This window comes from Salmo salar, chromosome 03 (genome assembly GCF_965601325.2).
Source record: "Salmo salar chromosome 03, fSalSal1, whole genome shotgun sequence".
In the NCBI taxonomy this organism is placed as follows: domain Eukaryota; kingdom Metazoa; phylum Chordata; class Actinopteri; order Salmoniformes; family Salmonidae; genus Salmo; species Salmo salar.
In genome coordinates, this window is record NC_138293.1 from 43697550 (window position 1) to 43724730 (window position 27181).

At 41.6% G+C, this 27181-nt stretch overlaps 1 protein-coding gene across 8 annotated transcripts in view; it reads left to right on the forward strand.

Annotated features, from left to right (window-relative positions):
* Positions 1-27181, forward strand: part of myo9b (myosin IXb) — a 78543-nt gene that overhangs the window by 7968 nt on the left and 43394 nt on the right. For 7 of the 8 annotated variants that reach the window (XM_014191928.3, XM_014191924.3, XM_014191933.3 and 4 more), the window contains exons 2-5: positions 4365-5254; positions 20303-20397; positions 20905-20967; positions 22445-22544. In XM_014191928.3, the coding sequence (XP_014047403.1) occupies positions 4442-5254; positions 20303-20397; positions 20905-20967; positions 22445-22544 (1071 nt within the window). In that variant the 5' untranslated portion in view covers positions 4365-4441. The remainder of the gene's footprint in view (positions 1-4364; positions 5255-20302; positions 20398-20904; positions 20968-22444; positions 22545-27181) is intronic. The other variant, XM_045714851.2, reaches the window with a different exon arrangement.

Below are 27181 nucleotides of genomic sequence, written 5' to 3' on the forward strand. Positions count from 1 at the left end.
CGCAAGATGCGGCTGATTTTGTGGGTGGAGGCTTGGCTTGAAGAGCTGGCCATCTTATGACATACATTATCTGACTTGGGCTCACAATTATACCTACGGAAGAGCGGCTTCTATGAAGGAACATTGAATGTCTTTGAACTTCAGAGTGTTTGCTTAATGTTGTACCAGAGCTAGCTGTGTGTGCAGATCAGCACCAGAATTAAAAACACGTCTTACCTTTTTGTCGTTATTTAATCCAATGTGAAACGTGATAACTATAGTATCCTTAACGAACATTGAAAAAGTTGATCCATTCTTCTGTAATTAAAAATATCTTTAATTTCTGAATCACGCTTGTAAAGTCAATAGGCTAGTAGACTATGCTCAGGAGAGGGAGGGGCTTGAAGCCTACACACGCACACACTGGCAAAGATTTTCAGATGGCAAGCAGGCAGACACTGGAATACGTTTCTGTGTGACCGAGTGAGGGTTTTGCATAGGCGCTTTGTTGCGTTTGTTGTGGGACTGGAAAAAATGCTTGGAATGTAAAAATAACGTTAGTAATTAACTGGTTCCCATGTTTTCAAAATAACAGTACTGTTTGGAACAGTATAGATCACTTTTGTTCCCGGTCCTGATTCTTTTCCTGTAAAAATGTACTTATTTTTCTGTTCTGTTCCTTGAACCGGTTCTAACCCCTGGCACTAGTACCAATATTACAAATGATTTCTTGTGTAGGCTGCTATCCTACTCTAAATATAATCAAGTGGGATGGAACAAATTGGCCACGTTAGCTACTGCCAGCGACATAATACAGCTGCCCGGTGAAGGAACTACTGCCCAGTGGGAAGCAACAGTGGAGTGGGAAGCACCTAGACACAACACCGTTGCACCGGTCATTCACACGGGCTTGTCGTTACGTTTGCTAATTGGCATGTCAAGGTGACATACGGATGGGGATCAATACTACAAGTTATTTCTCCCTCGCCCATCGAAATAAACAACTTTCTTTTACAAGTCAACTACCACAATGCTGCTGTTGCCAGCATTAAACTAGCTAGTTTGGAAGGGCTCTGCAGAAACTGACTGCAACAAATCCGTCTCCACTTGACTAAGCTGTGTGACATACATCATCAATTTTGGCACCAGGTGAGTCCGTATAGCCACTCCAAAACAAAACAAATATATACACTTGGATTTATCTATTTTTACATGTTTAATGATGTTCGTCTAATTGTCTCACTCATACCTGTTTCGGGTAAATTATAGAGAATTTCTCATTTCAAAATGTTAAAATATGTTTGTTATAGAAACATATAAAATCCTCTTCAAGTTTTACCATTATGCTAGCTCAAACTCAATCACCCACAGAGCTATGGCAAGTTTAGGCTCCACATCACTAATTATTTATATTTGCGTAATATATTAGGATTTGTTTTTACTAATTACAGTTACATATGTGTGTGTATATACAGTACCAGTCAAAAGTTTGGACACCTACTCATTCAAGGGTTTTTCATAATATTTACTATTTTCTACATTGTAGAATAATAGTGAAGACATCAAAACTATGAAATAACACATATGGAATCATGTAGTAACCATAAAAGTGTTAAACAAATCAAAATATATTTTATATTTGAGATTCTTCAAATTAGCCACCCTTTGCCTTGATGACAGCTTTGCACACTCTTGGCATTCTCTCAACTACCTTCACCAGGAATGCTTTTCCAACAGTCTTGAAGGAGTTACCACATATGCTGAGCACTTGTTGGCTGCATTTCCTTCACTCTGTGTTCCAACTCATCCCAAACCATCTCAATTGGGTTAAATAGCCCTTACACAGCCTGGAGGTGTGTTGGGTCATTGACCTGGTGAAAAACAAATGATAGTCCCACTAAGTGCAAACCAGATGCGTATCGCTGCAGAATGCTTTGTTAGCCATGCTGGTAAAGTGTGTCTTGAATTCTAAATAAATCACAGACAGTGTCACCAGCAAAGCACCATCACACCTCCTCCTTCATCCTTCACGTGGGAACCACACATTCGGAGGTCATCTGTTCACCTACTCTGCATCTTCCAAAGACACGGCGGTTGGAACCAAAAATCTCTAATTTGGATATATTAGACCAAAGGACATAATTCCACCAGTCTAATGTCCATTGCTCGTGTTTCTTGGCCCAAGCAAGTCTCCTCTTATTAACTTTTGACTGGTACTGTACATGCATGCGTTGTTAACACTTTCAAATAGTTTTATGTGTATGTCCCTAACAGTGTTGAAATATGATTGTGTGAACAATCTGCCTATAATTATTAGGATTTAAGTGTCTGAGCTTGACCAATATGTTCTTCTGAAAGTCAAACATGACCTTTTTCTGATAGAATACCCCAAAAATGAATGATTTTTTTCTTCAAGTTATGAGGTCCAAAATGTCACCGTAAGAATGACTCAGCTGTTGAATCTCATTGTCATTGGATAAAATATTATATTGTACGGAATGGAGATTAGGGAAGTCGTGGGAAAGTTGGTTGCTCGGAGGGAATAGAGGCTATTGTCTTAGTGGAACAAATACTGTAGAAAACATTTGTTCCCTTTTCTGGTGTCTGCATGCATACAGGCTCGACAGACAACTATGCACTCACTTCTCTTGGAAGCTGGGCTAATTTGTTGTGTCGTGTTTCTTCTCGCACTGCTTCAGTGGAGCTCTATACTGTATAGATACAGTATCCTATTAAATCTCTGCAACTATCAATGGCTAAACAGATTTATTCTTAAATTAAAGGGGAGAATTATTATAATAATCCTATGCCACTTTTAAGTTCTGATAAATAAGTATTTACTGTCATGCAAATACTTTACTTAGATTGCCAGTCTAAATGCCATTTCTAATGTTTACAGTGCATTCAGAAAGTTTAGAGACCCCTTCACTTTTTCCACATTTCGTTACGTTACAGCCTTATTCTAAAATTGATTAAATTAATTATTTTCCTCATCAATCTACACAATACCCCATAATGACAAAGCAAAAACTATTTTTTTTTTTTTTTGATTTTTTTTTTTGCAAATGTATTCAAAATAAAAAAAACAATACCTTATTTACATAAGTATTCAGAACCTTTGCTATGAGACTCGATTTCGAGCTCAGGTGCATCCAGGTTCAGCTGATCATCCTTGAGATGTTTCTACAACTTGATTGAAGTCCACCTGTGGTAAATTCAATTAATTGAAAATTATTTGGAAAGGCACACACCTGTCTATATAAGGTCTCAGTTGACAGTGCATGTCAGCGCAAAAACCAAGCTATGAGGTCAAAGGAATTGTCTGTAGAGCTCCAAGACAGGGTTGTGTCGAGGCACAGATCTGGGGAAGGGTACCAAAACATTTCTGCAGCATTGAAGGTCCCCAATAACACAGTGGGCAATTGGGGGGGAAGGGCCTTGGTCAGGGAGGTGACCAAGAACCCGATGGTCACTCTAATAGAGCTCCAGAGTTCCACTGTGGAGATGGGACAACCATCTCTGCATCACTCCACCAGTCAGGCCTTCATGGTAGAGTGGCCAGACGGAAGCCACTCTACAGTAAAAGGCACATGACAGCCCATTTGTAGTTTGCCAAAATGCACCTAAAGGACTCTGACCATGAGAAACAAGATTCTCTGGTCTGATGAAACCAAGATGGGAACTCTTTTGCCTCAATGCCATGCGTCATCTATGGAGGTAACCTGGCACCATCCCTACGGTGAAGCATGGTGGAGGAAGCATCATGCTGTGGGGATGTTTTTCAGCGGCAGGGACTGGGAGAGTAGTCAGGAACAAGGGAAAGATGAAGGGAGCAAATTACAGTGAGATCCTTGATGGAAACCTTCTCCAGAGCGCTCAGGACCTCAGACTGGGGCGAAGGTTCACCTTCCAACAGAACAACAACCCTAAGCACACAGCCAAGACAACGCAGGAGTGGCTTCGGGACAAGTCTCTGAATGTCATTGAGTGGCCCAGCCAGAGCCCAGACTTGAAACTGATCGAACATCTCTGGAGAGCTGTGCAGCAATGCTCTCCATCCAACCTGACAGCTTGAGAGGATCTGCAGAGAAGAATGGGAGAAACTCCACAAATACAGCTGTGCCAAGCTTGTAGAGTCATACCCAAAAAGGCTTGAGACTAATCACTGCCAAAGTTGCTTCAACAAAGTACTGAGTAAAGGGTCTGAATATTTATGTAAATGTGTTATTTCAGTTTTTTTACATTTACAAACATTTCTAAAAACCAGTTTTTGCTTTGTCATTATGGGGTATTGTGTGTAGATTAATGAGAAAAATCTGACTCCACTGTATCTCATATACCCCTCCCTGACTCTACCCCATTCTTCTCCCTCTCTCCCTACCCAGTGGTTACATCCTGATTGGGGGAGGGCAGTGCTAGTGAGGTATGCTGGAGAGGTCCTGTTTGTGTGTCAGCCAGCAGGATGAGTATGTCTGATGGTGTGGTAGGAGCGGCCAGCCTGGACGTAGATCAACAACAGCAGCCGCAGGCCGTCTTCCTCCAGATCTACCCACGTTTGTCCCAGGACAAAGCAGCATGTTGTACTCTCCAGGTCAGCCCAGGGGCCACAGCAGCCATGGTTATCCAGAAAGCAGGGGCCACTCTAGGCCTGGACATGACCAGTCCGTACGCCCTGCTGGAAGTCAGGCAGGCTGAAGGGGAGGAGAGGAGGCTAGGGGACACTGAGATGCCTGTGGAGAGGGTGTTGCTTTGGCCCCCAGGGGCCAGAAAACGGCATCCCCAGGAGAAGGGGTATTACTTCATCCTCCAAGCGCAGGAAGGTGAAGGGGCTCTGCGGTCAGAGACGGACAATGGTGGGGTACCTTCATTAGAGGAGTATGATGACTTGTGCAGCCTCTCCACCCTGACCGAGGACACTATCCTGGCCGCCTTGCGCCTGCGCTTCTACAAACACAACATCTACACATACGCCAGGGGTATCCTGGTGGCAATTAACCCCTTCAAGTTCCTGCCCATCTACAACCCTAAGTATGTCATGATGTACAACAACCAGCCACTTGGAAAATTAAGCCCTCACATCTTTGCAGTGGCGGACGTGGCATATCACACCATGCTGAAGCAGCAGGAGAACCAGTGTGTGGTAATATCAGGGGAGAGCGGATCAGGGAAGACCCAGAGCACCAACTTCCTGATTCACTGTCTGACGGCGTTGAGTCAGAAAGGCTACAGCAGCGGGGTGAGGAGGACCATACTGGGAGCTGGGCTTGTGCTGGAGGTAAGTGTGTGTGTGGTGGGGGGGGGGGGGGGGGGGTGTTAGTCCTGCTTCAGAAGCGGCATTCCTTTACAGACAAGTAAAAGGCCTGTTCAGTGGCGCATAGTTTCTATCTCCAGAGAAGGTTTTGTGTCTGCATTTAAAAAGCCGTAGTGTAGCCTTAAAGACCAACAAACGTGCCGAGGTGCTTTCAAGGGTATATGACTGCAGTAGATATACACTACATGAACAAAAGTATGTGGGTACGTGCTCATCAAACATCTCATTCCAAAATCATGGGCATTAATAGGGAGTTGGGTCCCCCTTTTGCTGCTATAACAGCTTCCACTCTTCTGGGAAGGCATTACACTAGATGTCAGAACATTGCTGCGATTCATCCCAAAGGTGTTCAATGGGGTTGAGGTCAGGGCTCTGTGCAGGCCAGTCAAGTTCTTCCACACCGATCTTGACAAACCATTTCTTATGGACCTCGCTTTGTGCATGGGGGCATTGTCATGCTGAAACAGGAAATACCTTCCCCAAACTGTTGCCACAAAGTTGGAAGCACAGAATCGTCTAGAATGTCATTGTATGCTGTAGCCTTAAGATTTCCCTTCACTGGAACTAAGGTGCCAAGCCCAAACCATGAAGAACAGCCCCAGACCATTATTCCTCCTCCACCAAACTTTACAGTTGGCAGTATGCATTCGTCCAAGTATTGTTCTCTTGGCATCCGCCAAACCCAGATTTGTCCTTCGAACTGCCAGATGAAGCGTGATTCATCACTCCAGAGAATGCGTTTCCACTGCTCCAGAGTCCAATGGCGGCGAGCTTTATGTCACTCTAGCCGATGCTTTGCATTGTGCATGGTGATCTTAGATAAAATACAAATAAAAAGGCAGTTTAAACAATAAGCTAAATTGTCTATTTGTCACATCACTACTATTAATGTTAAAGCATTAGAAGACTTCATAATAAAGTGAGAAGTGTTACTGAACTAGACTTGTATCCAGAGGTGAGATCCCGGTCAGAGCTGCAGTAGTTTGAGTTTCTCTTTGTCTGAAAAGTCTTCAGATGAGAACTCGGCTCACTATGCAATAGACGAGGCACTCTAAGGCAGACAGGAAACTGTACGTGAGTAGCACAACACACACACACACACACACACACACACACACACACACACACACAGAGCTTACTGTTTGCACCTGGAAGTGTGACCTCCAACCTACCCACTGCAACCACATCACAAACAACATTTCATGTTTCATTGAATAAGACATTGTTGTTCCTCTGTTTATCACTGCTATTTACAACTGGATGAGTAGTAATGAGTAACCCGACAAAGAGCTGTTGTCTCTCCGGTTTGTTTCCTATTCCGTTTTCAGGGCTAGTGAGCAAAACGGTTCTGCCAGAGCTGCATTCCAGCTGCTGAGTGAATAGTGCTCAGTCAGGTTTGATGGGGGAACACCTTTTCAGTGAAATGAATACCACTTGTCTCTTTACCACAGAAAATGACAGTGATTTCTTCTGTAACAGCCAGTCAGCCAGCTAGTCACCCTGACTCAGTTATGCTCTGGCCAGTGTTCCCTCTAAGCTACTTACATGTGCAACCACAAAGCTCCTAGAGCAGTCCCGTGCAGAAGAATTGCAAGCCCACGCAGAGATGCACGAGATTGAACTTCACTAAAATGTACATCATCTTTCCTCTACTGTGGACATATGGTTATTTTGATGTAGGTTGAAGAGCACGTCGGAGTAGCCTTGTTCTATTTCACAGGCATGAGCGGATGGAGAGTAGCCTATATGCCCATTTGAGATCACAGAACAGAGCTACCCTGTTACATATGTGCACATATGTCGATATTCTTTCCTAGCTTGTGAGTGACTAGCCCTGTTATAGCTAATTTTACACAGCAATGGGGGAGTGATTGTTTCCTACAAGAGCACAAAACTTGTACATGTCTGTCTTTGAAAAGCAAGTCAGGTGAGCTTTTTTTGTTTTAAAGGGAAAGTGTCCTATTTTGAGACAGGCTTGAAAATGCAAATAAGCCAATAGGCAGAGGGTAGCACACATTTCTGTATGATTTTCTTAATGGTAATAATAATGATAACAATTAATTTAAAGCGGTTTCTTGCATAATAGCACAATATAATGCCACTTTCAGTCACCTTTTTGGCCAATTGTGACAAGTTAAATATCATTCCTAAACTGGTTAATGCCAAGCGTAATGTTTTGATTAAGTCTCATGGAATGTTGGCCTACATTGAACGCCACATATTGGCTATTGTAGGCGATATCATAGAAGTCAACAGCTATATCCATGTGAAAATGTCCCATTTGTTTTGAGTTGTCAACTAACGTGAAATCAACAAAGTTTCACCATGTCATTGGATTTTGGTTAAAAGTTGGGTGAAAAACAAAATATGAAATTCCCTTATGCTAACTTTTTTCTAATCTAATGGGTTTTCCACTTTGATTCGACGTCATCACATTGCATTTTTGGGTTGAAATGACGTGAAAACAACATTGATTCAACCAGTTTTTGCCTAGTGTGTCATGCCCTGACCTTAGAGAGCCGTTGTATTTCTCTATTTGGTTAGGTCAGGGTGTGATGTGGGGTGGGCATTCTATGTTACCTATTTCTTTGTTTTGGCTGAGTAGGGTTCCCAATCAGAGGCAGCTGTCTATCGTTGTCTCTGATTCAGAATCATACTTAGGCAGCCTTTTCCCACCTGTGTTTGTGGGTAGTTGTTTTCTGTTTTGTTATCTGTACCTGACAGAACTGTGCGCTTTCGTTTTCCCCGTATGTTATTTTGTTTGAGTGTTTTTTGAGAATAAAAATCATGAACACTTACCATGCTGCGCTTTTGTCCTCTCCTTCCGACGAAACCCGTTACACAGTGGGGTAGATATCTGTGTGTAGTTTTCCATATAATTGTTGTGCCGGTGCCATTCTCATTTATAGTCCTGCTTCTTTACTAACCTACACACTACTTTAGCATTGTTTCTTTTAGATACAAATATCTTGTTGACTTGATCTTGACTCTATTACAGTGCCTTCAGAAACTATTCACACCCCTTAACTTTTTCAATTTTTGTTGTTACAGCCTGATTTTTAAAATTTATTAAATTGAGATTTTGTGTCACTGGCCTACACACAATACCCCATAATGTCGAAGTAGAATAATTTTTATAGATTATTTGTATTCATTCTAAATGAAAAGCTGAAATGTATTGAGTCAATAAGTATTCAACCCCTTTGTTATGGCAAGCCTAAAGTTTAAGAGTCACATAAGTTGCATGGACTCACTGCATGCAATACGTTTTGAACATGATTTTTGAATGACTACCTCATCTCTGTACTCCACACATACAATTATCTGTAAGGTCCGTCAGTCTAGCGGTGAATTTCAAACACAGATTCAACGACAAAGACTAGGGAGGTTTTCCAATGCCTTGCAAAGAAGGGCACCTATTGGTAGATGGGTTAAAATAAAAAGCTGACATTCCCATCCATATCCCTTTGAGCATGGTGAAGTTATTAATTGCACTTTGGATGGTGTATCAATACATCCAGTCACTACAAAGATACAGGCATCCTTTCTAACTCCGTTGCCGGCGAGGAAGGAAACAGCTCAGGGATTTCACCATGAAGCCAATGGTGACTTTAAAACAGAGTTTAATGGCTGTGATAGAATTTGATAGAATTTAGGATGGATCAACAACATTGTAGTTACTCCACAAAACTAACCGAATTGACAGAGTGAAAATAAGGAAGCCTGTACAGAATAAAAAATATTCCAAAACATGCATCCTGTTTGCATAAGGCACTAAACTAAAATTGCAAAAAAATGGTCAAAGCAATTTACTTTTTGTCTGAATACAAAGTGTCAAGTTTGGGGCAAATTCAATACAACACATTTCTGAGTACCTCTCCATATTTTCAAGCATAGTGGTGGCTGCATCATCTTATTGGTACGCTTGTAATCGTTAAGGACATGTGAGTTTTTCAGGATAACAAAGAAACGGAATGGAGCTAAACACAGGCACGATCCTAGAGGAATATCTGGTTGTCTGCTTTCCACCAGACACTGGGAGATGAATTCACCTTTCAGCAGGACAATAACCTAAAACGCAAGGCCAATCTACACTGGAGTTGCTTACCAAGAAGACAGTGAATGTTCCTGAGTGGCCGAGTTATATTTTCAAGCCAATTTAAGTCAAAACTAGCAATGATCAACAACCAATTTGACAGAGCTTGAATAACAGGCAAATGTTGCACAATTCAGGTGTGGAAGCTCTTAAACTCACAGCTGTAATCGCTGCCAAAGGTGCTTCTACAATGTATTGACTCAGGGGTGTGGATACTTATATAAATTAGATATTTCTGTATTTCATTTTCAATAAATTTGCAAACATGTTTTCACTTTGTCATTATGGGGTATTGTGTGTAGATGGATGAGGGGGAGATGCATTTTAATACATGTTGAATTCAGGCTGTAACACAACAAAATGTGGAATAAGTCAAGGGGTATGAATACTTTCTGAAAGCAGTGTATGTCTGCTTAGACCACTGTTCTGTTATTACTGTATAAGTGCAGTACTGTCATTAGTAACGACTTACATAAGGCACAAAGTAGGGCTGTGTCCCACACTCCCACCTCTTCCCAAGATAGTCTGTTCCCGAATCAAAGAGTCTTCAAAGTAGCCACCCTTTGCCTTGATGACAGCTTTGCATACTCTTGGCATTCTCTCAACCACCTTCATGAGGTAGTCACCTGGAATTAATTTCAATTAACAGGTGTGCCTTGTTAAGGTGTGCCTCTGCAGTTGGCACTAATAAGCAACAAGGTCCAGGGTAGAGGTCTGCATGGGACTGATTTCTTCATCCCTCCTGCACCCGTAGCTTTTCATACTGCACCCTTTGGCTTTCTGTCCAACTCCCACCCACTACCGCAATAACTAGTCCTAAACCCAAACGCAGTCCTTCAATGTTATTTTAGGCATATGTGACGCAGCTCACTTGACAGCCATGGTCCCAGCAATTTTGCACCCTATAGGCAATATCAAAATAACCTAAGAAATAGCATAGGTTAAACTACCAGAGATTCTCCCATGGCGCATTTATATTAAGCTATCAGTATTACTGGGCTATAATCAGCCAATAGGCTTGACTTAGTTTGAAGAGGGCAGAGTTGGAGAGACTTGCACTTTATCTTGAGCTCTTTCTATGGCCTACCTTTTAGGAGCGGGAGACATATGAGTGATTCATTTTTATTTTTAGGCAATGTAGTAAACTATAGTATTTTGGAAGTAATGTGATTTACTCTGGTCCCCCTCCAATCTTATTCATTATGATCTAAAGGGCAAAACTGATCCTAGACCAGCACTCCTATTGCCTGGCTACCCAGACTCCTTGCGCTGGCCAAATGCTACGGCATGCTCACGGACGTTAGTTTCTTATCCACAATGAGCCTGGATCTGAGTTACCTCCCCGACCCTTCACCGAATGCGAACACATTCGGGGCCGTCTGATTGGTCCAGAAGCCATTGGATTTGGCCAGAGCCAGAACACACGTGGGTATAGCGGCAGTTTTAAAGTTCGTAATAGGCTTTGATACTGTGTTTGGTTAGAGTTAAACCCATCGACGATTACTTTGTTTTGTACAAGGCCCCTCTTGCCCCTCATCACCACAAACAACTTCAATGATGTCAGTCTCAGACTAAAGTATGTAGAGAACAACAGAGCAGCGGAATCCTTTAGTGTGAGTCGTCAGGCTAGCACTCCTACTCTCTGAGACATTTTATTAAAACAGGCCCAGATTATCTACAGTGTTTTGGACAAACCTCTGGTGTCCATTATGAGAGTTAATGCTATGATTGCAGGGACCTAGGCCCCACTTCCCTCAATCTGAGAGCATGCCAAAAACTACAGTCACTTCACATGGTTAGGAGACGTAGGCCTACAATAAACTTGTCTTTCCAGAGTGGGCCTACAGCAAACCCTCAGGCAGTGATCATTTAGAGCTGGAACTTTTTCCTCTGTGTATTGTTCTTTGGTTTAGCTCCATTTCACTTCCTTGAACAAAGCAGAGGCAAACCGAGATGTATGGTTAGGAGCACTATTTTTAATAAACACACAAGACCAAGAGCTGTTGACTATTTCTAGCAGCCAGGTCCCTATGTTTAGGGTCTAGTTCTTTATTTTCTTTTTTTTCTTTCTCGTAATGACTCACTGTTATGGGGAAGTCCTCTGTCCCTCACATGCCAATCAGAGAGTAGCTGGTTATAGTGTGAGGGAGGGGTTGGTTGCTGCTCTGTTCGGGCCCTACAGCTCCATAGGGGAATGTGGATTATGGAGGCCGTGTTGGGGCGTTGGCTAGAGGAGACAGAGAGGGTAAGAGGAGAGGTGGAGAGACCGAGAGAGAGGGAAAGAGGAGTGGAGAAACCAGAACAAGCCAAGACGTATTTCCAGATATTTCTTGTTGGAAAGTAAAGGCTGTGTTTGAAAGAGGATGATAACTCATGGTGTTTACTTCACTGTGGAGAGGAGGGAGGAACATTCCTCAGGCTCTAGCAGTCGGTTTTACTGGCACACTTGGCTGTTGGAGGGGGAGGGAGCGAGATAGAGAAGAGGCAGATTCGGAGGGAGAGGAGAGAGAGGGGTAGAAAGAGAGCGGGGGAGGGGGGAGAGATAGGATCAGGGTGTTCAAAGTAATACTGTATGTACGGAGGCTGTATAGAGGCCTGTGAAGGCACAGCCCTGACCCGTCAAGACAGGGTCCCCTACTGTACTGTAGCCCTCATTGGAATCCACCACCACCTCAACCCAAATACTGTTCTTCTGTAGGGGTGGAGTCTGGGTCATGTTCAGTGGGCCCAAAATGGTGAAAATATTTTTGAAACAGAGGTAACTACCTAAACATGTCCAGTTAGAGGGTCATTTTCTGTCATGTGTTGAAAATATAAAATATATTTTTTGAGGGAAAAGATGGTCATTTTCATGTTGCTGTTTGTAAATGGTTTGCTACGGTGTTAGCCTACTTAACACGACCCTGATGTCTTCACACAACTGTAACATGTTATTAGTCAACCATTGTGTTATCTGAATGCAGATATTAACCAGAGCTAAACAGCTGTGGGAGGGGTTTAGGTCCCCAAACAAGGAAAATTCTCCACACATCAATCTTGTGACTCTACAAACTTGTTGGATGCATTTGCTGTTTGTATGGATGTTTCAGATTATTTTGTGTCTAATAGAAATGAAAAGTAAACAATGTATTGTCATTTTGGTGCGCTTTTATTGTAAATAAGAATAGATTGTTTCTAAACACGTGGATCAAATCAAATCAAAATTAAATGTTATTGGTCACATACATGGTTAGCAGATGTTATTGCGATTGTAGCGAAATGCTTGTGATTCTAGTTCTGACAGTGCAGCAATATCTAACAAGTAATCTAACAATCCCATAACAACTACCTAATACACACAAATCTAAGTAAAGGAATGGAATAAGAATATATATAAATATATGGATGAGCAATGACCGAGCGGCATAGGCAAGATGGTATAAAATACAGTATACACATTTGAGATGAGCAATGCAAGATATGTGAAAATGATATTAAAGTGGCATTATTAAAGTGACTAATGATCCATTTATTAAAGTGGGCAATGATTTCAAGTCTGTATGTACGTAGGCAGCAGCCTCTCTGTGTTAGTGATGGCTGTTTAACAGTCTGGCCTTGAGATAGAAGCTGTGTTTCAGTTTCTCGGTCCCAGCTTTGATTGAACAGGCTCAGGTGGTTGTTGTCCTTGATGATCTTTTTGGCCTTCCTGTGACATCGGGTGCTGTAGGTGTCCTGGAGGGCAGGTAGTTTGCCCCCGGTGATGCGTTGTGCAGACTGCACCACCCTCTGGAGAGCCCTGCGGTTATGGGCTGTGCAGTTGCAGTACCAGGCGGTGATACAGCCCGACAGGATGCTCTCACTTGTGCATCTGTAAAAGTTTGAGGGTTTTAGGTGACAAGACAAATTTCTTCAGCCTCCTGAGCCTTCTTCGCCACACTGTCTGTGTGGGTGGACCATTTCAGTTTGTTCGTGATGTGTACGCCGAGGAACTTAGAACTTTCCACCTTGTCCACTACTGTCTCGCCGATGTGGGGGGGTGCTCCCTCTGCTGTTTCCTGAAGTCCACGATCATCTCCTTTAGGCATGCACGATATATCGGTAAGCATATCGGAATCGGATGATATTAACTAAAAATGCCAACATCGGCATCGGCCCGATGTCTGTCTAGTTTAATGCCTATGTGCAAAACCGATGTCGAAGCTGAGGTGCATACCTATATAACGTAGGTAAATGACGGAATGACGCCATGAAAAATATAGCGCTACACGTGCAATACAGCATTCCTAACCTAGCCCACAATGTCTGCTGTGTGGATTGAGCAGTCAACAAGTCGAGCAGTCATTTGAAATAGCAAGAATTTCAGCGTTGCAACTCAAAAGGCGAAATACCTTAACTCCAAGATAATGGAATTCATTGCCCTTGACAATCAACCGTCCTCTGTCATGGATGATGTTGGCTTTCGCCAACTGGCGAGCACTGGTACACACTCCCAAGTAAGCGCAATTTTTCAGATGTTGCTCTACCGGAGTTACAGTATTGTTGAAGTGCACATCTATGCTATTAGCTTCACGACTGACATTTTGGACCAGCGATGTCAGCCCCATGAGCATGCTGTGTCTGACAGCACAGTGGGTCGACAAGGATTTCGTACTGAGGAAAGCCATATTGCATGCTCAAGAATGGGCTGGTTCTCATACTGCTGCTGCCACTTCAATGGAATTTGAGAACATGTTTGAAACTTGGAAACATGAACACTCCTAGCTCCATTCGAATAAGTGACTCGAGAAATAAGCTCAACTGCATCTGCAGCAGACGTGATACCCTGCCATGGCATTGAAACATCTGCTCAACAAAAATGCCAACACAGACCGTCGGGTTAACTTGGAAAAGTACTCTACTAGAGGCTGTGAACAAGTGATTCGGTGGCATTCTCACTGAGCCTCTACTGTGTCGCCACTATGCTCGATGCTAGGTACAAGGACCGCTACTTCGATGCAGACAAACAGGGTTTACGTGGAATGTTAGACACAGCTGGACAAGATGGAAATGGACACAGTGACAGTGCGCACCGAGGAAGAGGCACCACGGACAGACAGAGCTGGAACTTCACTGCTTGACATATGATGAAATCCTGGTTGAGAATGAACAAATTAACAATGAAACAGCACAGTGAAAGAAATAGGGTTTGATTATGTTTTACTGGTAATTTGAACACACGTAAATGCCAACAACTTTTTGGTCAGTGTGTGTGTGGGTTCAACTATTTAAGTGTACTAGAATGTTTAAAAGGCTGCAATTTCTTTTATATTGGCATCGTTTTATTGGAAAATATTGGATATCAGTATCGGCAAAAAAATGTAATATCGGTGCATCCATAATCTCATTTGTTGTCGTTAAATGAGAGGTTGTTTTCCTACCACACTCAGAGCCCTCATCTCATCCCAATAGTCTGACTCGTCATTGTTGGTAATCAAGCCCACTACTGTTGTGTTGTCTGCAAACTTGATGATTGAGTTGGAGGCGTGCATGGCCACACAGTCATGGGTGAACAGGGAGTACAGGAAGGGGCTGAGCACACACCATTGTGGCGACCCAGTGTTGAGGATCAGCGAAGTGGAGATGTTGTTTCCTACCTTCACCACCTGGGGTGGCCCGTCAGGAAATCCAGGACCCAATTGCACAGGGTGGGTTGAGGCCCAGGGCCTCCAGCTTGATGATGAGCTTGGAGGGTACTATGGTGTTGAATGCTGAGGTGTAGATAATGAACCGCATTCTTACATAGGTATTCCTCTTGTCCAGATGGGATTGTGCAGTGTGATGGCGATTGCATCGTCTGTGGACCTATTGGGATGGTACGCAAATTGAAGTGGGTCTAGGTAAGGTAGGGTGGAGGTGATATGATCCTTGACTAGTCTCTCAAAGCACTTCATGATGACAGAAGTGAGTGCTACGGGGCGATAGTCATTTAGTTCAGTTACCTTTGCCATCTTGGGTACAGGAACAATAGTGGCCATCTTGAAGCATGTGGGGACAACAGACTGGGATAGGGAGAGATTGAATATGTCCGTAAACACACCATCCAGCTGGTCTGAAAATGCTCTGAGAACGGCTAGGAATGCCGTCTGGGTCGCTACACTGATTATGGATAGTCCTGAATGAATCATAAATAATGATGAGAAAGTTAGATGCACAAATATCATACCCCCAAGACATGTTAACCTCTCACCATTACAATAACAGGGGAGGTTAGCATTTTATACATTCCCCCAAGACATGCTAACCTCTCACCATTACAATAACAGGAGAGGTTAGCATTTTATATCATACACCCAAGACATGTTAACCTCTCACCATTACCATAACAGGGGAGGTTAGCATTTTATATCATACCCCCAAGACATGTTAACCCCCCTATTACCATAACAGGGGAGGTTAGCATTTTATATCATACCCCCAAGACATGCTAACCCCTCACCATTACAATAACAGGGGAGGTTAGCATTTTATATCATACCCCCAAGACATGTTAACCTCTCACCATTACAATAACAGGGGAGATTAGCATTTTATATCATACACCCAAGACATGTTAACCTCTCACCATTACAATAACGGGAGGTTAGCATTTTGTAACTGGACTTTCCGTAATCATGGCAGCATCCACATTAAAGTGTTTAGAAACATATATTCTATTTTTATTTACAATAAAAGTGACTCCAGAATGACACAATACATAATTTACCATTGATTTCTATTGCTTTTGGTCCCCTAAAATAAAGGGGGGAGAAACTATGTACAAAAAGTGCTGTAATTTCTAAATGGTTCACCCGATATGTATCATTTCAAATTCAAAGTGCTGGACTACAGAGCCAAAACAACAACAACATGTTCACTGTCCCAATACTTTTGGAGGGGTGTGTACGTGTGTGTGCGCGCGCATGTTTTCCTACATTATCAGGACCAGAACGTCCTGACAAGGTATGAAAACAAGAAAGAATGTGAAAAGTCAGTATTTAAAAAAATATATATAATTCCCCGTGTCCTGAATTTGTTAAACTTCTATTTCAGGCTTTGGGATTAAGGTATAGTGAAAATAGGATTTTGAATGGAAATACATTTTTACTCCCCAAAATTCAGTTTTATTCTCAAGTAACTGGTGCGTATTTCCTACAAATCCCCTACAAAATCATCTTATCAATCAGGACTCTGATTGTGATTGTGCTTATGACTCTCTCTGACTAACGTGGTAATCTGAGAAGGACTGGTTTCATAATCACAACATCCCTCTGAAAACCATCACGGTGTCAGTGTTGGCCTTCCTTGGTGATCTAACCATGCGGTAAATAATTAATAGAACAATAAGAGTTCTAAACCTCTCTGCCAATAACAGCAAATTTACCCTTTTCACCTCCCCACTCAAACCGCTCCCAGGTAATTGTTACCCAGAAATGATTTAATATTGAGATAATAAACAAAATGCTGCATTGGACCTTTTAAATGTACAGTATCCGCTCGTCAAACAGATTTAGTTAATGTCTCACAGCAACACAGTGCCTTCAGAAAGTATTCACACCCCTTGACTTTTTCCACATTTTGTTGTTACAGCCTTTTAACATTTATAAAATGATGATTTTGTGTCTCTGGCCTACACACAATACCCCATAATGTCAAAGTGGACATTTTGTTTTCAATTTTGGTACAACAGGAATTGTTTATAGGGAAACACACCCCTCCCCCTCAACTCTTACCAGAAGCCGTCGTTCGAAATATATTCGGAATATGAAGAAGCCTTCTGGTTGAATAGCAGAGTTCTGTGTGTGGTAAACACAGGCTTAGGAAATCTTATACGTTTGGTTCTATGATATCCTTATCAGCTAATTTCACTTTTTGTGAATTGTGAAGCATTTACAGTGCCTTCAGAAAGTATTCACACCCCTTGTCTTTTTCCACATTTTGTTGTGTTACAGCCGGAATATAAAATGTATTAAATTGCGACTTTTGTTTCTCTGGCCTACACACAATACCCCATAATGTCAAAGTAGAATTATGGAAATGTTATTTAAAATGAAAAGCTAAAATGTCTTGAGACAATAAATATTCAACCCCTTTTGTTATGGCAATCCTAAATCAGTTTAGAAGTAAACATTTGCTTAACAAGTCACATAATAAGTTGCATGGACTCAATCTGTGTGCAACAATAGTGTTTCACATGATATTTTTAATGACTGCAGCATTTCTGTACCCCACACAGAATTCTCTGTAAGGTCCCTCGGTCGAGAAGTGAATTTCAAACAGATTCGACCACAAAGATGAGGGAGATTTTTCCAATGCCTCGCAAAGAAGGACACCTATTGGTAGATGGGTAAACAAACAAAAAAAGCAGACACTGAATATCCCTTTGAGCATGGTGAAGTTACACCATTCAAAGTGTAAGTAATCACTACAACGATACAGGTGTCCTTCTTAAGAGGAAGGAAACTGCTCAGGGATTTCACCGAGGCCAATGGTGACTTTAAAACAGTTACAGAGTTCAATGGCTGTGATAGGAGAATTGAGGATGGATAAACGAGGATGGATAAACAACATTGTAGTTACTCCACAATACTAACCTAAGTGACAGTGAAAAGAAGGAAGCCTGTACAGAATACAAATATTCCAAAACATATTGGCAAAGAAATAACCTATATCCTGAATACAAAACGCTATGTTTGGAGCAAACACAGCACATCACTGAGTACCACTCTTCATATTTTCAAGCATGGTGGTGGCTGCATCATGTTATGGGTATGCTTGTAACCGGCAAGGAAAAGAGCTAAGCACATGCAAAATACTAGAGGAAAACCTGCTTCAGTCTGCTTTCCAACAGACGCTGGGAGACAAATTCACCTTTCAGGAGGACAATAACCTAAAACACAAGACCAAATATATGTGTACGGTGCATTCGGAACGTATTCAGACCCCTTTTACTTTTTCCACATTTTGTTACGTTACAGCCTTATTCTAAAATTGATTAAATATTTTTTTTCCCTCATCAATAGACGCACAATACCAATACTGACAAAGCAAAAACAGGTTTTTAGAATTTTTGCACATTTTTATAAAAAATAAACATATTGCATTCAGACTCTTTACTCAGTACTTTGTTGAAGCACCTTTGGCAGCGATTACAGCCTTGCGTCTTCTTGGGTATGACGCTACAAGCTTGGCACACCTGTAGTTGGGGAGTTTCTCCCCTTCTCTGCAGATCTTCTCAAGCTCTGTCATGCTGGATGGGGAGCGTTGCTGCACAGCAATTTTCAGGTATCTCAAGAGATGTTCCATCGGGTTCAAGTCCGGCCTCTGGCTGGGCCACTCAAGGTCATTCAGAGACTTGTCCCGAAGCCACTCATGCGTTGTCTTGGCTGTGTGCTTTAGGGTTGTTGTCCTGTGGGAAGGTGAAGGAGCAGGTTTCCATCAAGGATCTCTCTGTACTTTGCTCCATTCATCTTTCCATCGATCCTGACTAGTCTCCCAGTCTCTGCCGCTGGAAAACATCCCCACAGCATGATGCTGCCACCTACATGCTTCACCATAGGGATGGTGAATATTTCAATCTTGGTTTCATCTGACCAGAGAATCTTGTTTCTTGTGGTCTGAAAGTCCTTCATGTGCCTTTTGGCAAACTCCAAGCGGGCTGTCATGTCCTTTTTTTTCCTGAGGTGTGACTTCTGTCTGGCCACTCTACCGTAAAGGCCTGATTGGTGGAGTGCTGCAGAGATGGTTGTCCTCCTGGAAGGTTCTCCCATCTCCAGAGAGGAACTCTGGAGCTCTGTCAGAGTGACCCTTCTCCACCGATTGCTCAGTTAGGCTGAGTGGCCAGCTCTAGGAAGAGTTTTGGTGGTTCCAAACTTCTTCTATTTAAGAATGATGGACGCCACTTTTCATGGGGACTTTCAATGCTGCAGACATTTTTTGGTACCCTTCCCCAGATCTGTACCTCGACACAATCCTGTCTCGTAGCCCTACGGACAATTTATTCGACCTCATTGCTTGGTTTTTGCTCTGACATGCACTGTCAACTATGGGACATTTTATATAGACAGGTGTGTGCCATTCCAAATTATATCCAATCAATTGAATTTACCACAGGTGGACTCCAAGTTGTAGAAACATGTCAAGGAGTATCTATGGAAACAGGATGCACCTTAGCTCAATTTCAAGTCTCATAGGACTGAATACTTATGTAAATAATGTATTTTTGTTTTTTAATTCTAAAAACCTGTTTTTGCTTTGTCATTATGGGTTATTGTGTGTAGAATGAGATGTTTATTTTAATCAATTTTAGAATAAGGCTATAATGTAACAATGTGGAAAAAATTTCCGAATGCACGTACACAAGTTGCTTACCAAAACGACATGCATTCCTGAGTGGCCTAGTTACAGTTTTGACTTAAATTGAAAGACTTGAAAGACTTGAAAATGGCTGTCTAGCAATGATAAACAACGAACTTGATGAATTTAAAAAGAATGTGCAACTATTGTACAATCCAGGTGTACAAAGCTCTTAGATTTACCCAGAGACTCACAGCTGTAATCGCTGGCAAAGGTGATTCTGACATGTATTGACTCGGGTGTGAATACTTGTGTGAATTAAATATTTCTGTATTTCATTTTAAATCAATTTGCCAAAATTTCTAAACACGTTTTCCCTTTGTCATTATGGGGTATTGTGTGTAGATGGATGAGAAAATATATTTAATCCATTTTGAATTCAGGCTGTAACACAGCAAAATGTTGAATAAGTCGAGGGGTATGAATACTTTCTGAAGGTACTGTATTTGTAGTGTTTTTAAAAATGCCAAGTATTAGATTTTGCTTATGGCGACTCAGCCCTTTAGAGTACCTCATCAGTTTTTGGAACTGTAAATAATATCTCCTCTCGCTCTGTTTCTAAATAGGCGTTTGGCAACGCGAAGACGGCACAGAACAACAACTCCAGCCGATTTGGGAAGTTCATCCGGGTCAACTATCTAGAGAGTGGGGTGGTGAGAGGGTGAGGCAGTGTGTTTGTGTTATCATGTATTGCATGACATATTTCATACCATAGCAACACCTGTCGCTGCATGATGGCTGGATCATCACAGAAACAAGATACCATTCACTTTTAAATCAGTGCGATGGTAAAAAAAAATTTAGGCTTGCCTGGGTGCCTGTCTGTTTCTGATTTCTTGCCAACGTCTTATAGCAAGAGCACAAACAGATCTGGGACCAGGCTATATTTCCTCACTGAATGGCAACCACATTTTCATCAGTGAATTTCTGGGTAAAATTGAATTGGTTTATTTATGTAGTTCCTAGCTGCCAGTGTCACAGTGAAGGGAGCCTATCTCTCAAACATGACTGCTGTCATAATCTTTCTTTTTAGTTCACAGAACACTCATTTGGCTTTATTTTAGAAATCAGACATAAGTACATAAATCAGACATTTGTACACAAACCACACTTCGATCAGTTGTTGGTATCGATTTTGAATTGATTGATCTGTGTGTCTCCCTTGCAGGGCGGTAGTTGAGAAGTACTTGCTGGAGAAGTGTCGACTGGTGTTCAGAGCTAAGAATGAAAGGTATGGCTGGACTAGCAGAGATCTGACACACACACACACACACACACACACACAGGTATAGATGGAGTAGAAGGGAAGAACTGGCGCTTGACAAACATTTTCCCGCTATTGACGTAAATTAATGATTCAAGCGAAAGCAGGTGCAACTCTGGCTTATCTAAATTTTGACTCTGTCCCTTACTGAATGAGTCCTTGTTTAGGATATTGAAATGAGTGCATCCAAGAATAATTTTTTATGAAGGTGTCAACACAAATTCAGGAAATTCACGCTCAGATCGTGAATTGTACAGAAGCTTTTCATTTGTCGTAGCAGCATCATATCAAACTTCTTACTTTCACAGGCTGTAGGGTTAATGCCACACAAACAGCATGCGCTCCTGTGACTGTAGTGCATAAAATGCTTGTTATTTTATTAGCTTCCCTTATTTAAAGTTGAACCCTGGTCTGAAGTGTAACTTAATAAGAAAGTGAAGTAGACTTTAATTCAAATCATGCGGAAAAGCATAGAGAAGGTATAAGTGATAGCACCACTGTACATTACTCTCTTGCTGCAAAATGGAAACTAATGATGGAAACACTTAAAGATGGACTCCACATAAGGGGAAACGCCCCCAGCGCCTTTGTTTTTGTTTTGTTGACTAAACAGGTGAGCAGCATGGTAAAAAAAAATTGCAGTACATATTCTGCTGTTCTATATTGTCTGAGGGGTGTAAAAAAATGTTTTTTGCTGTCACTTCTTTGTTGTTGTAATAACCCAAACAGACGTTGCGGTTTCACTATTTAGGATTCCAGCTTTGAAGACCCAGTGCAGCGTTTTTAAATAAATATAAAATATTTTCTGGGTAACAGTTAAGTACTTTACTGTAAAAGTTTTCAATTAAAATTGACAAATGTTGCTTTTTAGCAAAATTTACTAGGACTGTCTGGGAGTGGAACTTTTTTTTTATTGGTCTATTAACCAATTTACCACCTGGTGTTATTTTCACCAGGCAAGCTGAAACTCCCGCCCATGCAAACCTGCTGATTAGATGGTCCTGTGTAGATTGTATTTTCAACCAGCAACGATTAGGTAATAACACTGATAAGTACATTTAAAAAAAAGTTTCGTGTTAGTTTCATCAGCTATTGTACAATATGATACAAATCACACAATCACACCATTTGAATCACGTTACAATGTTTATTACAGATTCATGTACTATATATACACACACTAATGATTAACAGTCTGACTGGGGACCTATGTTTTTCCTGACCAGGGAATAACCAGAGCCTTACAGTAGTTGTTGCCTATAACTAAGGCCTGGAATTGTTCCTGGTCAAGGTCATGCAGTCAGAAAAAAACTCCTTGCCCTCTCTACAGTACAGTATAACCTCTAACATCTGACCTTTAGGAACTACTACGTGTTCTAGTACCTGCTGGTGGGGGCTTCTGACTGAAACACACACAGTATGACCTCTGACCCTTGACCTCTAGGAACTACCATGTGTTCTACTACCTGCTGGTGGGAGCATCCAAGGAGGAGCAGAGAGAGTTCAGTCTGCTGCAGCCTGACGACTACACATATCTACAACAGGTACTCACTCACTCACTCACTCACTCTCACACTCACTCACTCACTCTCACACTCACTCACTCTCACACTCACTCTCACACACACACACATTCACTCTCTCACACACATTCACACTCACTCTCACACACACACATTCACTCTCCCACACACACATTCACACTCACACTCTCTCTCTCACACACACACACATTCACTCTCTCTCTCTCACACACACATTCCCTCACACACACTAACACAGGGTAAACACCAGTTCAGTTGAGTTCATTAACGTCATAATCATAACACACTAGGGTTTAATAGCGGGAACCGGGTTACTGAGATTTCCCAACCAAACCCACTACCATTTCCCGGGATGAATAACTGCAAGAAACTGGTCAATTATAATAAATTATTTCTATGAACAGCATGATGTGAAATAGAACTGTTAAATGATATGCGATGTCTATATCTGGCTTCTCTATGGCCTTCTCTGCTTTGCTATCTACATGATCAATCATCAACGCTCAGGGTGGGGACAGACAGTGCATGTCAGTATGGAGTGCAGTTCACAATGCATGTATCATCTCATTAGCTGGTAACTTTTTTTTCTTGTGACGATTAGGCCTGCACTAGCCCAATATTAGGACTGAATGTGCGTCTAATTTACACATCTCCATCTGGGTTTTGGGGGTAACCTTATTTTTGTATTGTAAAGATTTAAATTTTTTATTGCAGCTGCAGAGTTTTAATACAGTTGTCACGCTTGTCCAAATAAGTAGACCAAGGCGCAGCACACTTAGAGTTCCACAAGTTCAATAAATAAGAAATTCAACAAAAACAATACAGAAGAAAACAAAACATGACGTTCTGGGCTGCTCACAGGCAGCTACACAAAAACAAGATCCCACAACTAAAGGTGGAAAAAAGTGCTGCCTAAGTATGATTCCTAATCAGAGACAACAATAGACAGCTGCCTCTGATTAGGAACCATACTCGGCTCAACACAAAGAAATATAAACCATAGAATGCCCACCCCACACCCTGACCTAACAACCTAGAGAAATAAACCATCTCTCTCAGGTCAGGGTGTGACAACAGTCAATCACTCGAATATCGTTGCTTTAAATCAGTGCGCCCGCGAGCACTTTCTCAGTCGTACTCTCTCTCCATCCATCCCATTCAAATTGTATCCAAAATAGATAATTCTGTTCAAGATGGATGGATGGATGTCCTATCTACCCCTTTCAGGTAATACATTCAATACTGAGTGTACAAAACATTAAGAACACACACATTCCTAATATTGAGTTGCACCCCCTCATTTGCCCTCAAAACAGCCTCAATTCATCGGGGCATGGACTCTACAAGGTGTCGAAAGCGTTCCACGGGGATGCTGGCCCATGTTGACGCCAATGCTTCCCACAGTTGTGTCAAGTGGGCTTTATGTCCTTTGGGTGGTGGACCATTCTTTATACACATAGGAAACTGTTGAGCATGAAAAACCCAACAGCATTGCAGTTCTCGACACAAACTGATGTGCCTGGCAGCTACTACCATAACCTGTTCAAAGGCATTTAAATAATTTGTCTTGCCCATTCACTCTCTGAATGGCACACATACACAATCCATGTCTCAAGGCTTAAAAATCATTCTTTAACCTCTACGGGATGGGTGTCCCTAAACGGGGACGGTTGTTGCTAACGTGCGCCAATGTGGCTAGAATGGCGTCGTATACAACAGCCAACTTTCTGGGACATAGACATGTCTTATTTGGGCAGAAAGATTAACAACAATTTAAGTTTTCTGCAGTGTCCAATTAACAGTAGCTATTACAGTGGAAAAAATACCATGCTATTGTTTGAGAGTGCACAACAACAACAACTTTTATCACGGCAACTGGTTTGATACATTCACCTCTGATGGTAAATAATGTACTTACATTCAGTAATCTTGCTCTGATTTGTCATCCTGAGGGTCCCTGTGATAAAATGTAGCATAGTTTTATAAAATAAATGTTTGTTCAAATGTAGGAACTGAGGTCTACAGTTTGATCCCACTGCTGTCTCTGGCTCCACACCCACCCTACCCGGCCATCTAGATGTGTGGGAGTGTGTGTGGGAGTGTGTAAACTTACATTTTTTATTACCATAGCATTTTTGTATGTTCTCTATAGTTATGTACTTGAAAATGTATCAATTGATCAATTTGGCACATTTGGGCAAACTCCTGGCAGATTTGATACACAATATTGTGTAGTAATGTAATTCTTCACTGGATCAGTCTGAAACTTTGCACACACACTGCTGCCATCTGGTGGCCAAAATCTAAATTACACCTAGACTCCTACCTGAAAGTATGGCTTTTCTCTTGCATTTCAAAGATGATAAAAATATATATTTAAACATGTTTTTTTTGTATTATCTTTTACCAAATCTAATGTGTTATTCTCCTACATTCATTTCACATTTCCACAAACTTCAATGTGTTTCCTTTCAAATGGTATCAAGAATATGCATATCCTTGCTTCAGATCCTGAGCTACAGGCAGTTAGATTTGGGTATGTTATTTTAGGCGAAAGGGGAGGTTTTTAACGTGTCTCCTCCCCTTCATCTACACTGCTTGTAGTGGATTTAACAAGTGACATCAATAAGGGATCATAGCTTTCACCTTGATTCACCTGGCCAGTCTATGTCATGGAAAGAACAAGTGTTCCTAATGTTTCGTACACCCAGTGTATTTACCTAATGAATGATGGGTTAATATGCATAAGCTTCTAACTTATAGCCTCTGTCATCATGTTCTCTTACACAATACGCACCTGCTCTCCTCTGGCCTCGAATAACTAGAATAGCTTGTTGGACATTTTTTTGAGCAGGGATGCAAGCTTGCTCTTGTTTGCTGAATGTTAAATACATTCTTTCGAACTCGTTGGGAGTTTGAAAGAAGAGAATGCGCGACAGCAATAGGCTATAGCAGTTATTTATTCATGTCAGACCCATAACCATTCAATGTTCATGAAGTGAAAGCCGTCTGCATCTTATTCTAGTCCTATATTATTCAAGCATGTCATTACAATGATGAAGATAAGAACAACTAATCTTATTTAAGTTAAAGGTAAACTATTTCAGCGGAAATACGTTGCCAGTAGCTGCACCACAGATATTGAAATGAGCAAGATGCAAGACTTCGCTCTCAAACACATTGCACAACATTAGGGGAAATATTATGAAAGGTAGGCTATATATGTCAGCCTACTAATTATAAAAATGTGACATAGGCCCTATTAGATTTCAATTTTTTTTAAATCAAATTCGCTAGCCTATAATTGTAACTTTGCAGGCCGCATGTCCTGCACCAGCATCACAGTACAGTAATACGGTACACACTCAAAATGATTACAGGAGCGTGTTTCATTTATTTACCTAAGAGAGCATACATCTATGGGCCTTTACGTTTTTCTGTTGTGCGTAATGTGCGGTAGCCTATAGCCCATTATGTATTGCATAACGGCACAATCATTTGGGCTTGGTCTCATAAAATGTATTTTTAACGTAGGGTTCATCTGGCTCAGGTAGCGTCAGGCCTGAATTTTCATGCCGATCAAAGCTATCACTTCCGGTTTTGGCAAGAAATACCGGGTTACCCGGGAGAAAGTAATCACTTTCTCCCGGGTAACCCGGTATTTCTTGCCAAAACCGGAAGTGATAGCTTTGATCGGCATGAAAATTCAGAAAATTCTCGGGAGGGAACATTTTGTGTAAAATACAGGGAAAATATTAAACCCTATTACAAACATCCCGGGGCTGCAATCAACTTAGAGTGCGGGGTGTTCCAGTGAGAACGTTCCTATAGTGATCTTTATTCTTAGATGTGTGTGTATATGATATACATTGTGCTGTAAATCCATCTGAGCAATATTAATACAGTGCAGTATATCTGTGAGAAATATGCAGAAATCTATGTTTATAATTTAAGATAAAAAAAAGATGTGGAGCATGTATGGAAGTCAGTACTTGTATAACTTTTCATAGAAAGCCTGGTCTGGAGAGCTCTACCGTATTGCTGTATTTATTATTCAAATGTGTCCCAAATGGCACCCTATTCCCTATGTAGTGCACAACCTTTGAACAGGGCCCACAGGACTCTGGTCAAAAGTAGTGCAAACTATGTATGGAATAGAGTGCCATTGACCCTGATCAAAAGTAATGCACTATGTAGGGAATATGGTGACATTTGGGACAAACATTACATGCTGACCAAACCGAATGCACGCGTTCACATGTTGATTTTGTACCCCCACACCAGACACGATCAGGACACGCGGGTTGAAATATCAAAACAAACTCTGAACCAATGATTAATGTGGGGACAGGTCGAAAAGCATTAAACATTCATGGCAATGTAGCTAGCTAGCTTGCTGTTGCTAGCTAATTTGTCCTGTGATATAAACATTGGGTTGTTATTTTAAATGAAATGCACAAGGTCCTCTACTCCTACAATTAATCCACAGATAAAACGGTAAACCGAATTCCTTTCTCGTCATCTCTCCTCCTTCCACAGGCTTCTTTTTTACTTCTTTGGACGGTTGGCAACCAACTTTTCGGTGCATTACTACAACCGACTGGAGTGTGGATGTCAGTTCATCTTTCAATCACCCA